Source organism: Perca fluviatilis, chromosome 2 (genome assembly GCF_010015445.1).
Source record: "Perca fluviatilis chromosome 2, GENO_Pfluv_1.0, whole genome shotgun sequence".
Lineage (NCBI taxonomy): Eukaryota > Metazoa > Chordata > Actinopteri > Perciformes > Percidae > Perca > Perca fluviatilis.
Window position 1 is genome coordinate 14183029 of NC_053113.1, and position 14642 is coordinate 14197670.

Genomic DNA, 14642 nt, shown 5'->3' on the forward strand with positions numbered 1-14642 from the left:
TCCACTGTGGTGGATGTTGTAGTAAAGCAGTTTTTAGGACAGTGATGCAGGCGTAGAGAAGATGGATATTGCGGTCTGACTAATGGATCGTACACCCAACTGTGTGTCCATTATGACCGAAGAACTGCAGTGGTTCAGTTAACGGACACAAACATATATGATCATCTTCACTCAACAACAAAAATTACACTGAGAGACTGAACTCCATTGTTACATTTTACATAGACTGAACCACTTTGAAGTTATCGCAGCATCAGACAAAATACCAGAGAGAGAGAGAGAAACAGAGATAGCAGGAGAGAGAGAAATAGAGCGAGTCGGCGGGAGAAAGATTTGACTTGAAAAACGGAAAAGATATCAATCTTTTCAACATGATGCAAATCTTTTAATCTTTTCCTTCATCAGAATTTGCATGGTTTAAATCTGACAGAGGGCAAGTTATTTATTGTAGTTGTTAAACCTTGTTTACTTTAGAAAGGCTATGTTAAGGCCACAATTATATACATAAAAAAAGTATTTATTTAAATTGAAAATGTAAAGCTATACCTTAAAGCTTTGTGTCCCATTAAACAGACAAAATGAAAGAGATGGGTATAGGGTGGACATGATGGAGATCTTTTCCTTATTCCTCGTTGTATTTGCATAAATCCAGTTTGGCAATACTCAACTTTGTACAATGCCTTAACGTCACTTTAAATTTACGTAATATTGGATAAAAAGAAAGGCAGTCATAGTATGTTTAACTGGTTCGTTGGGGCAAAACCTGGTTTTAGTGGTTAAAAATGCTTCTCTGCAGAGATGTGGTCAATATGTTTGTTGCAGGTTAAACAGGAGGTCCAATCAATGTTATCAGTATTTTTGCAAGCCGAGTAGAATTGGTAATCGTATAACATCAGTCCCACAGCTGCATCAGCCTCCTGTCTGTGGACACAATGCTGCAGGGTGTCCTATAAGAACTGTCTTCGCAGTGTTTTTGGACACACTTTCAATTACAAGCTGCTCTACAGGTTTTTAGAAATGAATGAATGAATGAATGAATGAATGAATGAATGACTTAGAATCCCTTCGGAAAACCTGAAAATGAATGTCAATCTAGGTACCACCCAAAGGCAGCACATGCAAATAGAACTACAATGGGTCATGTGAAGCAGTTTGTTGTCCATGAACATATGCAATTTTTTCCATTTCCTTGTGAACTTCAATCTGTTAAATCTGATTGATTCTGGCAGCAGACAGGACAATCATTTAACTGACAGACCTGCAGAGTACAGCGTGTTCTGTCATTTCACATTTAATCTTCCCGTGTGTGAGAGTGTGCGTGTTTCATAACCTGACAGAAATGTGACATGTTTGGTTGTTTCCACCATCATTAGAAGCCCAAAGACAAAAATAGCCAACAATTACAATTAAAAAAGGGCCCATATGATAAAAATAAGAGACTAATTAAGGAAGAGATCAACTTTAGAAAAAGGCACAACATTAACACCTTATTATTGTTCCCATAAAAGTCAAATTTCCAATGTTAATACATCATCGGAGAGCTTTTCTTAAATCAAAAGCAAGTTTCACATAACCATTACTTGTTTGAACTACACAGTTAACCTATGACTAAGTCTTCTCAAAATTACATAATTTTGTATTTTTTTGTGTGTTCTTAACTCTTGCCGCTTAATCTATGGTGCACTAACACAGCTGGCTCTTGTTTCAGTTGTATTCATCATGTTACTATGCTGCAGCCCCTCCCTACAGCCACCCACAGCCCTGCAGACGGGGGGGGTAAACATTTTGCGTGACAACAGAGTTTCATACATCAAACGGTTTGCGTGACAACAGAGTTTCATACAAACAAAATACTTCCTCAGGCTGTGGTGAAGCCACAGCGAGTGACTACAGACTACTACTTTCTTTTTTTCAGACTTAAAATAACCAAAGATTTAAGATGGTGAAGCGTGAATCCATTTTGCAGACCATCCACACAGTGTTTAATTATGCAATCTGTAATCTATTTAAATACTAGTCAAACAACAGATGAGGAACTAGCTGGATGTGACACAAAAAAAAGTAATTGTCCATTATTTTCTGAAATTCATTTTGTGTTGAGAATCAGTATGAGCGTAGGGCTTTCTGTTCCAAAAAGCTTTATCAGTAAATCCACTATGCTCACAGTCTTCCACTCTCTTTGTCAACCATTGATTATCCATTGTAAAGAAGCTATTTACCTGGAAGATTTCTTCATGGCTCCGTTACAGTAACAGTCAACAGTCAACAGTCAACAGTCAACAGTCAACAGTGGTGAGCAGTCGGAGCGGTTCCTGTCCTGTTCAACAGCTACAGCAACACACAACTTCCTGCTTCACTGAGCAAACTTTTAGCTCAGCCTAGGAGGCCCCATCATCCAATCAGAATGCATTTCCTGACTGCGCAGACCCACACCCTCTGCCCAGTAACCACACCCCCCTTTTACCAAGCACTGTTGGAAATCTGATCCATCAGCAGAAAGACAGGAGAGAGAGAGAGAGAGAGAGAGAGAGAGAGAGAGAGAGGGAGAGAGGAGGGAAGGGAAGAGGAAAAGTAAAAGAGGAAAGAGGAGCAGGAAGGGAAGAAATGACACGTGGATGATGATTAGAGGAAGAACAGCCGAGATAAGAAATATGGAGAAAAGAAGAAGGAGGTTTAACTGTTCATAAGAGAGAAGAAACACAAAAATGGATTTAGAAGTAAGACATCACGCAATGAAAGACAGACAAAAGTGTGTGCGACTCTGTGTAACCAAAAATGAACTTCCTGCGGGTTTGTTTACTGATGACAAAGCGATCCACGTGTTGCGTTCACTTGGCTGTGACACGTGGATACTTCCCCTGTCCATCAGGCTCACAAAGACTTGTAGCCAGTTAATTGTAAAACGTAATTCATGGTGACATCTCAGATTTACTGCAGGCGAACATGAAGAGCTGACTGTGGAAATGTTACAGATGATGATGATGAGACAGATCAGACGGTCCCTAATGATGATGGATAATGCTGTGCAGAATCCATCTCTCTCTCTTCTCGAAAACACAGTCTGAATGATGGAAGCCTGAGTGTGCTTTAAACTTCAGAAACTCTAAACCAGCAGTTCCCAAGAGTCCCAGCAGGTCCCACACTGACGGCTGTAAATGTTTGATATCTTTTTCAGAATAAGTTACAGATGCTGGTTAGATTTGGAAGCAGAGGCAGTTGTTCCTCTTGTCTTTTTCCCATGCAGCACCAATTTCTCAGATTGTTTTATTTAATATTAAAAAGGGGCTGTACTCAAAATAAAAAAAATAAATAAAAAACAGCGGCCTGGGATTGCCTCCACACAGCTCTCGCAGACCTTTCCCCAAAACATGAAATACCTACATTTCTTCACGGCCACATGCACTAACATGCACGCGTGGCTGGGCCAGCTATCAAATTAGATTACCACACACACACACACACACACACACACACACACACACACACACACACACACACACACACACACACACACACACACACACACACACACACACACACACACACACACACTGTGAGACTTCATTCTCCACTATATCGCCATTACTCTACTAGATCTTTACATAGCTAATGGGTTTGTTGCTATATTAATGTTCTGAATATCGAGTACAGCCCCTTTAAGTAAAAAGATGTGCAAACATCTACTTTAAAAGGTGGACGGATAAGTCACCTTGGATTTCTGGGATTTTAATACTGATAAAAGCAGAGCCTGAAATTAATTTAGGGAAAGAGAAAAAAATATAGATAGATATTTTTGTCTTCTTCTCCCTGTTAAACAAACACCTTTGGTCTAGTTTACAGATAGCATTTTGATGAACGATGGAATTAATAAATAATAATTTTGAAACAATATATTGATATCAGACAGAGGATAAGGGTTACTTTGGCTGTGTCACTAAAAAAGGTGCATTACTGTAGTTATAATCTGTATTGTGTACTCATTTTATCCATGAAAGGTTTAAGATGAAGTACCTACTGTCATGACACATGACTTTTGTTGGTGTAGCTATCATTCTAATCAAGAGTGGATAGTGAATACTGTGCATGTATTCAAGTATTCAAATTACCCGTCTACGGTCTACTTGATCTGGTTATTGCAGGTCATTTCTTAACATCTGAACTTTATGGGCTGGTTCCATATCAAATAAACTACAGTCCGATCACAGAATGGAACTTTTTCCTCATACCAGTATCTTTAATAAGTCAACCATCCATTTTCTATGCCTGCTTATCAGGGCCATTAGGGGGGATGGAGCCTATCCCAGCATGCATCGGGAGAGAGACAGGTCACACCCTGGACAGGTTGCCAGTGTATTAAACATGTTCAGTACTCTGAGATCTCAAATCTGCATATTTAAATATCTACAGATCTAATATCTGAAAAGACAGTCTTGCTGTAACCAAACACCTTCACTCTTCTTCTTTCTGCCTCTGACTGGCAAACAATGTCTTCAGACCGACTCAATCTGGTTGGACTGTATGACACTTTAGTCTGTCTACAGACAGAAAGACAGGGGAGAGTAGAGAGGTAAGACAGCTCATTACAACAATCTATAGCGACCCACTGAACTCCTCCACGGCCCTGCTGACCCAAGACACACAAACATGTTCTCTGAGCTTGTTAGAGGAGTTTGTTTTCGTTGTAACACCGGGTTTAAAATGTTGTTTTCCCGGTTACATCTGCCTTTGTGTAAAATGTAACTGATGCTTGTTTTTCTAGTATCACAGAGTACGTGTAGGAGGTGTTCATTAATTTAGAAACACAGTGTATAATTTATACAAGATTCACCATCAAACTGAACAAGGTTGTTACCCTTTGCCTCCGGAGGAGCTGCTGGAAGAGGTGGTTCGACTCCGACTCTCCGCTCCCATGTCTCTCCTCACCATGGTGAGACGCTCTGTGGACATACTCTTCCTGAACGAGAGGAGACAAAAGTGTTGTTAAGGAGAAACCAGCATGTTTTCACATTTGAAACTTAACTTTACCCTTCCTCCCCTCTATTTTCTAAAAAAAAAAGAAAAAAAGTTCCATCCCTAGTTGATTCCCCTGGTTTTGTATACCTCTTAATGGACTGTAGCACCTCCTTCTTAGGAGAGGAAGGGGAGGAGAGGAGGCGTTTCTGTTGAACGTAGCCATTACTCAGAGGTCTGGAGGGAAGAGCCTGCAGGAGCTGACGCACTGAAAGATGACAAATTATTATCAGCTTCAGCATAGGAGGAGTTGACAGATGTTAATAACAAATCGAAATCTGAGATTGTCACTTTGTACAGTTTGTGAGGTAATGTTGTCCCTGTACTCTTTGACAGTATGTGCACAATTTGCTGCGAAAATAAATGTATGGTTGGGTATCGTTTGGATTTTTACGATTCCGATGCCGAACCGGTACTTTTGAAACGATTCAGTTTCTTGAAAAACTGAAAAATGACATCAAAGAAAGGCTCTTTTACAGATGTGGTAGCCGTAATATGCTTTTACGTTCGTTTTGTTGAGCCCATAGCGGAAATATGGCATTTTAAAAGTAGCCTACATTTACGGTAGCTAGCTAACGGTAGACTACAGAGAAAGGGGGATATTTTTACTTCCGTTTCGGAGCGACAGAGGGAAAATCTTTCAGTCGGCACATTAAGTGGAACCAAAATGAAGAACTGAAATTTGCGTTCTAATTTGGCCCGATTCCTATCGGTTGCATAGTGGAACCGGGTTTCGGTACCCAAACCTACTGGTGAACACCTAACTAAGTAAGGAAGGCTGCAGGACTTTGGCTCTCTCTTCTCCAGTTACCTTTCTTACCCTTGCTAGGTGTTGCTGAAGCTGTGGTAGCCAGAGATCTCCTCCCAGCAGCATGGACGCCTCCAGGTTGCATCCCCAGGCTCTGCTCCTCACAGCAACCCAGTCGGCGCAGGGCATCAGCCAGAGCTGCCTTCAACAGCTGGATCTCATCCTCCTGCAGCTGCAGCTTCTGCTCCAGGTGGGAAACCCGGTCCTCCATGTCCATGTTACTGCCAGCCGACACCGTGTCATCTGGACAGGAGGACAGAAGATTTTAGTTTAGATTCGAGTTACTGCGACTTACAGGCAAGTCACACGAGTTACCTTTTGATATGATATGTTACCTCTGTTCATTATGAGTAAAAAAAATTAAAAGAAAATAAAATAAAAAATAAAAACACAGTGTGGTGGTGACTAGTACAACTTGTAGTGCCAGTATACAATCCAGTACACCGCAGACAGGGTCTTAGGTTAAACCAAATTATATCCTATAAAAGGAAAGTACAACACTTATGAAAATAAGTCAGTTAGCTGACTCTAAAAACATATCACATGCAGCTTTAAACATTGTTCATTTAAAAATACGAGGAAAAAGACATGACAGTTCAGCCCACAATGTTTGATAGATGCTTGATTTTATGGTAGGGGTGGGGAAAAAAAATCTATACAGTATAGTATCGCAATATTTTTCGTGGCAATACTGTATCGATACACAGACGCCAAGTATCGATCTTTTATGATATATGTGTTGGTCAGTTTGTCTGCTTGACAATCCCATTTTGCAGCAATAAAATTGAAGTGAGATGAACAAACACAGAAATCTTTTTAGATAAAACAGATGTTGACAAAATTTTCCTCTGGGAACAACATTTGAAATTGGGAAGAATTTGAAGTTGGAAAAAAGGTAATACATTGCAATATATCGCAGAATATTGCAATATGTTTAAAATTGCAATAATATCATATTGTGACATAAGTATTGTGATGATATCGTATCTGAGGCCTCTGGTGATTCCCACCCCTATTTTATGGACGTGCAGTGCTGAAAGAAAACAGCAATGAGCACTCAGCGATGGCTCCAAATTGAAGATTAACAGCTTGACCGCATGTATATGTGAGAGAGAAGACATTATGAAGTTGTGGGTGTGCATCAGAGGGAGCGTTAGAAAGTAAGAGAAGAGAGAATTAAAGTATAAAAACCATGAGTAACTGCTGCCTGGATATTTGAACATTCGGGAACATTAATTTGGATTTAAACACAAGCAGCTGCTTTATGGTTAAGGTTAGGGATATCTGCTGCTGCTTTGTGAATCAATGGTTTAGAGTTTCTCAGGGGGATAAAAGCATACAGGAAACTTGACTGGTTTTAATAATTCAGACTCCGGGTGTGAGTGTGAGTCAGAGTGTAGGAGAAGGAAAACAACACCAGATACGAGGTTGTGTGGTTGTTTTGTATGGACATCGTGGGAGAGAAGAAATTGAAAGAAAGGGACGGAGAGAGAGTTGGCACCAGAGAAGCTTTGTCCTCTTCAATACATCCTCATGCATTAAGATTTAAAAGGTGCCCCATTTGCCCAGTTGTGCTATAGAAAAATGTTTTGATTGGCAGGTTCCCATTGTGTTTGTATCGTTTATATAATCTTGCGTGCATTCCCATTCCTGCTAACTGCCGAGGACAGTAACGTAAATGTGAAAAAAAGAAGACTGCTAGCTGATGATGGATGTAAATAATGCAGGTGTCAAAATATTAAAAAATATTTGTTTTTGCAAATGGGGAAGAAAATACATTCAAAATCTTTCTTTGGCCTCCAGGATCCATGCAGTGTTTAGAAATAAATAAATAGGGTTTGCTGCAGTATACCGGTTTCACAGTATAACATGGTATGACAACTAGTAAGTAGAAGCAAATGAGCTGCTGTTGATTCCAGCCTCCTCACATCCCTCCACCCTCTGCCTTTATTCCTCTAATATTGGACTCTATCCATTTTAATCGTTCACCATCATCACACCCACCATGATGACATCACCACAGGCTGGCTAGATTATTGAAGGCAAACTGCCCAGTGCGGATTATTAATCTGTGGCCCACATTAACAGATTACAGCCTGATAAAAAAACAAGTTTCTCTTCATGCATCCTAAATTCTAAACCCTGTCCCCTCTAAGTCATGAAGTCCACTCTGAAACAACCACGTCCTCATGGTCATCACTAATGCATATTTTCTTTCGAAAAAGAGACACACCTTTTTAAATATTACACCAACTGAGAAAGAAGTTTATTCTACTTGAACATTGAAAATCAACACTGACAGAGTGCAATTATCTGTTTAAACATTTAGGCATGAATATGCTTGTATTTTCCTGCTAGTGTGTTCTTTATTCAAAAGCCCGGTGCATCACAGAGGTATCTGTTGCAAAGATGAGGTGGGACATAAAAAGATTCTGCAAAGAAAGTGTTAATCAGCTGTTTTTAGAGGAAGTACATACTGAATACTTGTCATATAATAGCTACAGTATCAGTAAATACTGAACATATCAGGATTAGCCTCAGTATAGAGGCCAGTTTCAGTAAAAACTTTAGTGATTGCCCAATTAGTTACATGGTAAAATCAAGCCAAAATAGCTAAACAATATTCAAATATCACTATAACATCTAAAGTAGACAGAGCTTACATCTCAGGCTGCTTGAAAGATGAAATCTACCTAACAACTTAAAAATAAAATGGCAATAACTCAGCAGACTCTTAATGCAGACATTTACCATGAACTTCCTTGTCCTCATTATTTTTAATGCAAATGTCACACTCACCATGTGTACTACACCATTCAGAGATTTAAGTATTAACATTTAACTTGCCATTAAAGAGCAGTGCACTTCAAAAAGAGGACTGTACAGGCCACACTGCTTCAGCACGAGCCAATACAACGTTCCCAGCATGCATCAGTTCAGTAAGTGGAGCCGGGGGAAGACAGAGAATACCGTTACTGTATCAGATCTTGCAGTCAAATGAGACAGGGCCACAGGGAAGTCAAGCTTCATATTTACATACAGAAATCTAGCTAAGGGAAGATTTGCACGGCAGAATGGATCAGTAACATAACGTCAGTCTATCTGAAGCGTTCGTCATCGTCTACCTTCTCAAATTTCCTCAAATGTATCTGATGCTGTAGGATTAGACTGGGTTATCCAAATGAATTTGAATTTTGTTGCCAACTTGTTTATCATTTCTGTTTTTTACAGATTAGTTTAGTTTTTTTGCACTCATTTGTCAGGGATCATGTACAAAAAAACATTTATCTCATACAGGAAGAAGAGAAGCATTGTATCAGATTGAGCTACCAGCTAATTTCTGTCTGCAGTCCCAGGGCAGGTAGACACAAACAGTAACAACTAAAGCAATTCATACAAATACAAATAAGTTAAATCTGTGGTAAATACGCAATTAAATTATAGATCCAAACATACAGTACATTACACCCAACATAGTCTATAGCTACGACTTTCCACTTCCGGGATTGCTCTTGTTCTGCCCTAAATTCTGTCGGATGTCTGTTTTTTAGATGTCCCGTTACCTTCCACTTTCTTGGTTTGTAATTCTAAACTCTGCTGGATTTCTGAGGACTACGGTTAACTGTTCCTCAGATCTCTGCAGGGTCAATCCAGACAGCTAGCTAGACTATCCGTCCAATCTGAGTTTTCTGTTGCACGGCTAAACCAACCTTTGAACGTAAATGTTTCACCAAAACAAGTTCCTTCCCGAGGCTATTTTGCAGAGGCACCGTGGCTCCGCTCGGCACTTAGCCTACCCATGATGATTGTGATTGGTTTAAAGAAATGCCAATAAACCAGAGCAAGCTTTTCTCCCATCCCGGATTGCTGTGTGGACTAGCCAGACCCTCCTCTGTGGTGCTGTGGAGGAAGGTCTGGCAATGCGAGACTACACCCAACACCATGCAATGCACATATAGCCTGACAAGCCAGACCCACATCAAGATGTTGGGTCTGGGAACTCACCACAGGCAGGGCTCAATCCGAGGGGCAGGATAAACTGTTGTCTTTCAAATTCCCTCTGCACTCACAGCCAACCAGAGCAACGTTAGTACGTCAAGTAGCAGGGAATTCACGTGGAACGTCGCAACTCTGCCGTCCTTATGTTAAGCCCGCCCACGGACTCTGTACACAATGTAATGGGCCTGAACAGAATTTGTTTTTTCCAGCTCGCAAGCCAACGGAGATTTGCTAGACTGACCCTGGCTGCTGCTGCTAGGGTGTGTCTAGATTTCTAGGCTAATGCACATACAATAATTAATATATTAATAATTAATTTAATCCTGGTATTGCAACCCATAGTTTCTATAACAATTGAAACGGCGGCTCTCCCTTTTTAAATAGGTGCCAGCTCCTAAACGCCTTTCATTAGTCTTCATTGTGGTCTAAATGCTGTTTCTGAGTCAATGACCCATTTGAACATTAAAGATGCAGTAGGTAAGTCTTATAAAACTAAATTTCTGTCATATTTGCTGAAACTGACCCTATGTTCCAGTAGAACTACATGAATTATGTAAAAAAAGTAGTGTCTGTAGTGCCATTGGCAAAATTCCACCGCTCCCGGTCGATTTTCTCCAATCAGGGCCACAGGGGTGGTCTATCTGCCTGTCAATCACTGCTCAGGCACAGCATATATAGCGTTCTCCCCTCCCCCCTCCCCGCGCACGAACTGCAGAAAGGTTTTCCAAAACTCCGTGAATAATGGAGTGGCTTTTCAGAGGTGGCGTGGCTGCAGGATTTTAAAGATCTGAAGAACGATGCAGACGTAGCCACATTTCCTCTCAACAGGTAACATAATTACCATGAATGATTTATCTTTCACTTGGTTATTAGTAGTCAAAAGTCCACAAAGCTACACTGGTGAGGATGATAGTAACGTTAGCACAGTGGTCGGTCTGATATGATGCTGAAATGGCTAACGGTAGCCTGCTAGTTAGCATCGTTTTACTGTTGGTGAGTAAAGTTAACGTTGTGTTGGTGTTTAGTTATTGAACATGTTGTCTGACATGCCGGCATTTCTGTCAAACTCCGTTGTGTGGGAGGGGCTTAGGAGACGCTTTGGGCTGCAGCAGAAAGGGAGGAGGGACTGAGAAGTTATCGATGTTCAAATTTGTTGGCAACGTCCTGGCTCTTCACAATCTTACCTACTGCAGCTTTAAAATTCTGACCTGGTAAATGAATTATAGGAAGCTAATTCCCATAAAAGTATTATCCCTATGGATGTTTTGTACTGTAAAACAATACAAATAAAGTGATGTCTCACCTCCTGAAGTGTGATATTACACAAATAAAATCTTACTGTCCTGCTACTGTATGTTAGCTACTCTGACTCTCTAACATGTCAGACCCCAGGAAGAATAGCTGCAGCCCTGCTGTAGCTAATGGGGATCCTAATAAACTAATCTAAACTAACAATACTCCATCTAGTGATCACATAGATGACACAGTCACAGTCAGTCACAGTAATTCCAGAGCAATCCAACTCTCATTTGGGAGAAATGAAGCACTTGTTTTTTTACTTTACTTATTGTAGAAATAAATGACTTTCTTATGAGAGAATGCAGCCAGGTGAGGTGACAACACAGGCAGGGGCACAAGAGAGAGAAACAAATAAGTAGGAGAGGACAGATTGTTGGTGGGAGGAGATCGAGAGTGAAAGGAACAGAAAGGACTCATAGCGGGAGAAAGAGAGATGAATGATTAATCTTTAACTAAATGCGGCAATAATCTTCTTTATCTAAACTGCCATTAGCTACACTGAATTGAACAGACAGAAAGAAAAACAACGAGGAGGAGATGGGGGAGATAGCTACAGAGTTCAAATGAAAGAACCTGGAAGAGACAGTTTTACTGTCCACACGGTGTCTAAAATAGTTCAATATTCAATATTCTAGTACACATTCTAGTAGCATGAAATCCTTAACATACGCTAGGTTGTATGTTTAACATCTTTATTTATAGTTAGATATGTTAAATAAGGGGAAATTGTCCTTCAGCCTGGTGAAACATGTTTAGTCTGAGTTGACAAGTTACAGTGTCATTATTTACATGTAACTAATCATGTTATAAGAGAAAGAGCTAGAGAAAAGGAGAGAGAGAGAGAGAGAGAGAGAGAGAAAACAAAGAGATGGAGAGATCAGCAGGGTTCACCTTCATTCTCACTTCTGTCAGGACACCTGTTTAAAAACGCTGCAGAGCTGGCTACTTTTCAATTTGCCCTTGAATTATCACATACACACGCACACCATACACACGCACACCATACACACACACACAGCAACATTTACACCTCAGCAGTATTCCATTACTTATAAACCAGAGGCCACATCTATTTGATATTCAGTAGGCGAGACTCACACACACACTAACACATGCACACCCCCACATGCACACCCACACATGCGCACACACACACACACATGCGCGCAAACACACACACACACACACGCACACACACACACACACACACACACACACACACACACACACACACACACACACACACACACACACACACACACACACACACACACTTTTATTTTGCAAGCTAACGTTCCTCTCCATCCCAGCACAGTCAAACATTACTGTAAAGTGCTACTTAAAGCCCAGCTGACATGAGGCTGATACAGACACATGGCTGCTATCAGGATACAGAAAAATGACCACAGAGAGGAAGAAGCGTGGTGGATAAAAGAGAAGGGTGGATGGACAGGAGGAAGAAGCCAATCAGGAGTTGGAGGGAAGGGAGTAAAAGGAAAGACGGATGGAAAGATATGGATGATGAAATTCAGAGGGGTGTGTTTGTGTGTATGTGTGTGTGTGTGTGTGTGTGTGTGTGTGTGTGTGTGTGTGTGTGTGTGTGTGTGTGTGTGTGTGTGTTTAAGATGCTGCCAGAGAGACAGCGAGATGGACAATGGGATGTCGGCGCAGGGCAATAAGAAAATTGAAGGCTGCTGAAATATTCATGGTGCAGTGAAGTGATGATGAAGGTGGAGCTCGTCTTGCCTACCTGCCATTGTGCCACGCTAAGTGTCTGGTCACTCCTCCTGTCAATCAACCAGAGTGTCAGTCCACTGCAAAACACTCAGTCAGTCAGCTTTTCCACTTGCTCCACTCTTCTTCCCCTAGAGGCTTTCTGGACTCGGACTCCCTCCCCTCCCCGTCTGGGGCCAGTGCTCCATCACTCTCTCTCTCTCTCTATTTTTTTTTTACACACACACATTCACAAACTCTCATCCCCCATCCTCTCCTGCTGAACCACTCCCTCCTCCGCCTCCACTTCCTCCTCTCACCCTTGCTAACAGGACCACTCCCTCTTCCTTCTATCATCCCCTCCCCCCTCCCGTACTTCTTCTATTCCTCCACTTCCATCCCTCCTCCTCTTCTTCATCCTCCTCCTGTCTCGCTGGTTATAGGCAGTGAGGACAGAGGCAGAAGGGGTGGAGCCTGGCTCAGATCCACACATGCTGCACTAGCATCTGTACAGCCAGGCACCACCAGGAAGAGATGCTGCAGAGACAGATTCCGGGGTCGCACACACACACACACACACACACACACACACACACACACACACACACACACACACACACACACACACACACACACACACACACACACACACACACACACACACACACACACACACACACACACACACACACACACACACACACACACACACACGTCCTAATAAGTATTGTCTGTGTATCCAAAGTCTGCTTATTCCTCTGTTCATAGAGCTCCATTGTTGCTTAAAAACTATTAAAAACATCAATGAGACACACTGTTGCGCTGGGTGACATGTTCCTTCATAACACACTGTAGTTTATTTTGACTCAATCCCACATGCTGTCCAGCTGTCACTCCCTAGAGCACTAAATATGTATTAATCCACAACTGAAAACTAAAAACTACAGTGACCAGATGAACTTTTTTTTTTTTTAAATGAAACTATATTGCTGACCCATTTTTAAAGATTTACATTTTTTGTAGGGACCAATGAATTCAGGGTTGAGTTCCACAGAGAGACTGAGAGAAAAACTAACATACTGTTGGTTTGGGTATTTTCATGGCATTGGTTGAGCATAAGAAAAATATAAAATGAGACAAGCCTTATCCTTTAGCTTGAACTAAAGAAGCAAAAGCATTATTAAACTCAAGGGGAACATCATGCTGAATGTATTATAAAGCTCTACAAATCATCAGAAAAAACCTGTTGGATAAACTGAAAACTGTCTGTTTGTTCCTCTTCTGCTTCTGATTTTTTTTTTTTTTAAATGTTCACTAGACTAAAGGCAAAACACTACACAATCAGCTAAGTGCCCCCCCGTCTACAGTACATGCTCACAACGTTCGCAAATCAGAGGTCTGTGCAGCAGTACACGGCTTCAGTCATTTCATCTCAATCTACATGTGAAAGAACATACAGTGTTCTGCACTGCTAGCATTCACCCAGGATGCATCTATGTTACCTGATTTTAGTATGTGCTGTGTTAATGTGTGTTTTTCAACGTACACAGAGATTACAGCAGCACTAGTCTATATCCACAACGTTCCACTTCCAGGATTTATCCGTTGCCGACGGAAATTCCGCAAGAATATCACTCATATAGGCCGGATATCCGTTACCTTGGGCTTTCTTTATGTCGGCATTCTAAACTTCGGAGGATTTGTGAGGACTATGGTTAACTGCTCCTCAGATCTCTGCAGGGTAAATCCAGACAGCTAGCTAAACTATCTGTCCAATCGGAGTTTTCTGTTGCACGACTAAAACAACCTTTGA

At 41.2% G+C, this 14642-nt stretch overlaps 1 protein-coding gene across 7 annotated transcripts in view; it reads right to left on the reverse strand.

Moving 5' to 3' along the window:
- The window catches only part of eml2 (EMAP like 2), a 37195-nt gene that overhangs the window by 16916 nt on the left and 5637 nt on the right, over positions 1 to 14642 (reverse strand). For 2 of the 7 annotated variants that reach the window (XM_039783520.1, XM_039783537.1), the window contains exons 2-4: positions 5822 to 6061; positions 5101 to 5218; positions 4853 to 4954 (exon numbers count right to left, since the gene is read on the reverse strand). In XM_039783520.1, coding sequence (XP_039639454.1) covers positions 4853 to 4954; positions 5101 to 5218; positions 5822 to 6061 — 460 coding nt within the window. Of the gene's footprint in view, positions 1 to 2219; positions 2358 to 4852; positions 4955 to 5100; positions 5219 to 5821; positions 6062 to 12866; positions 13049 to 14642 lie in introns of those variants that run through there. The other 5 variants (XM_039783530.1, XM_039783545.1, XM_039783555.1 and 2 more) reach the window with 4 other exon arrangements.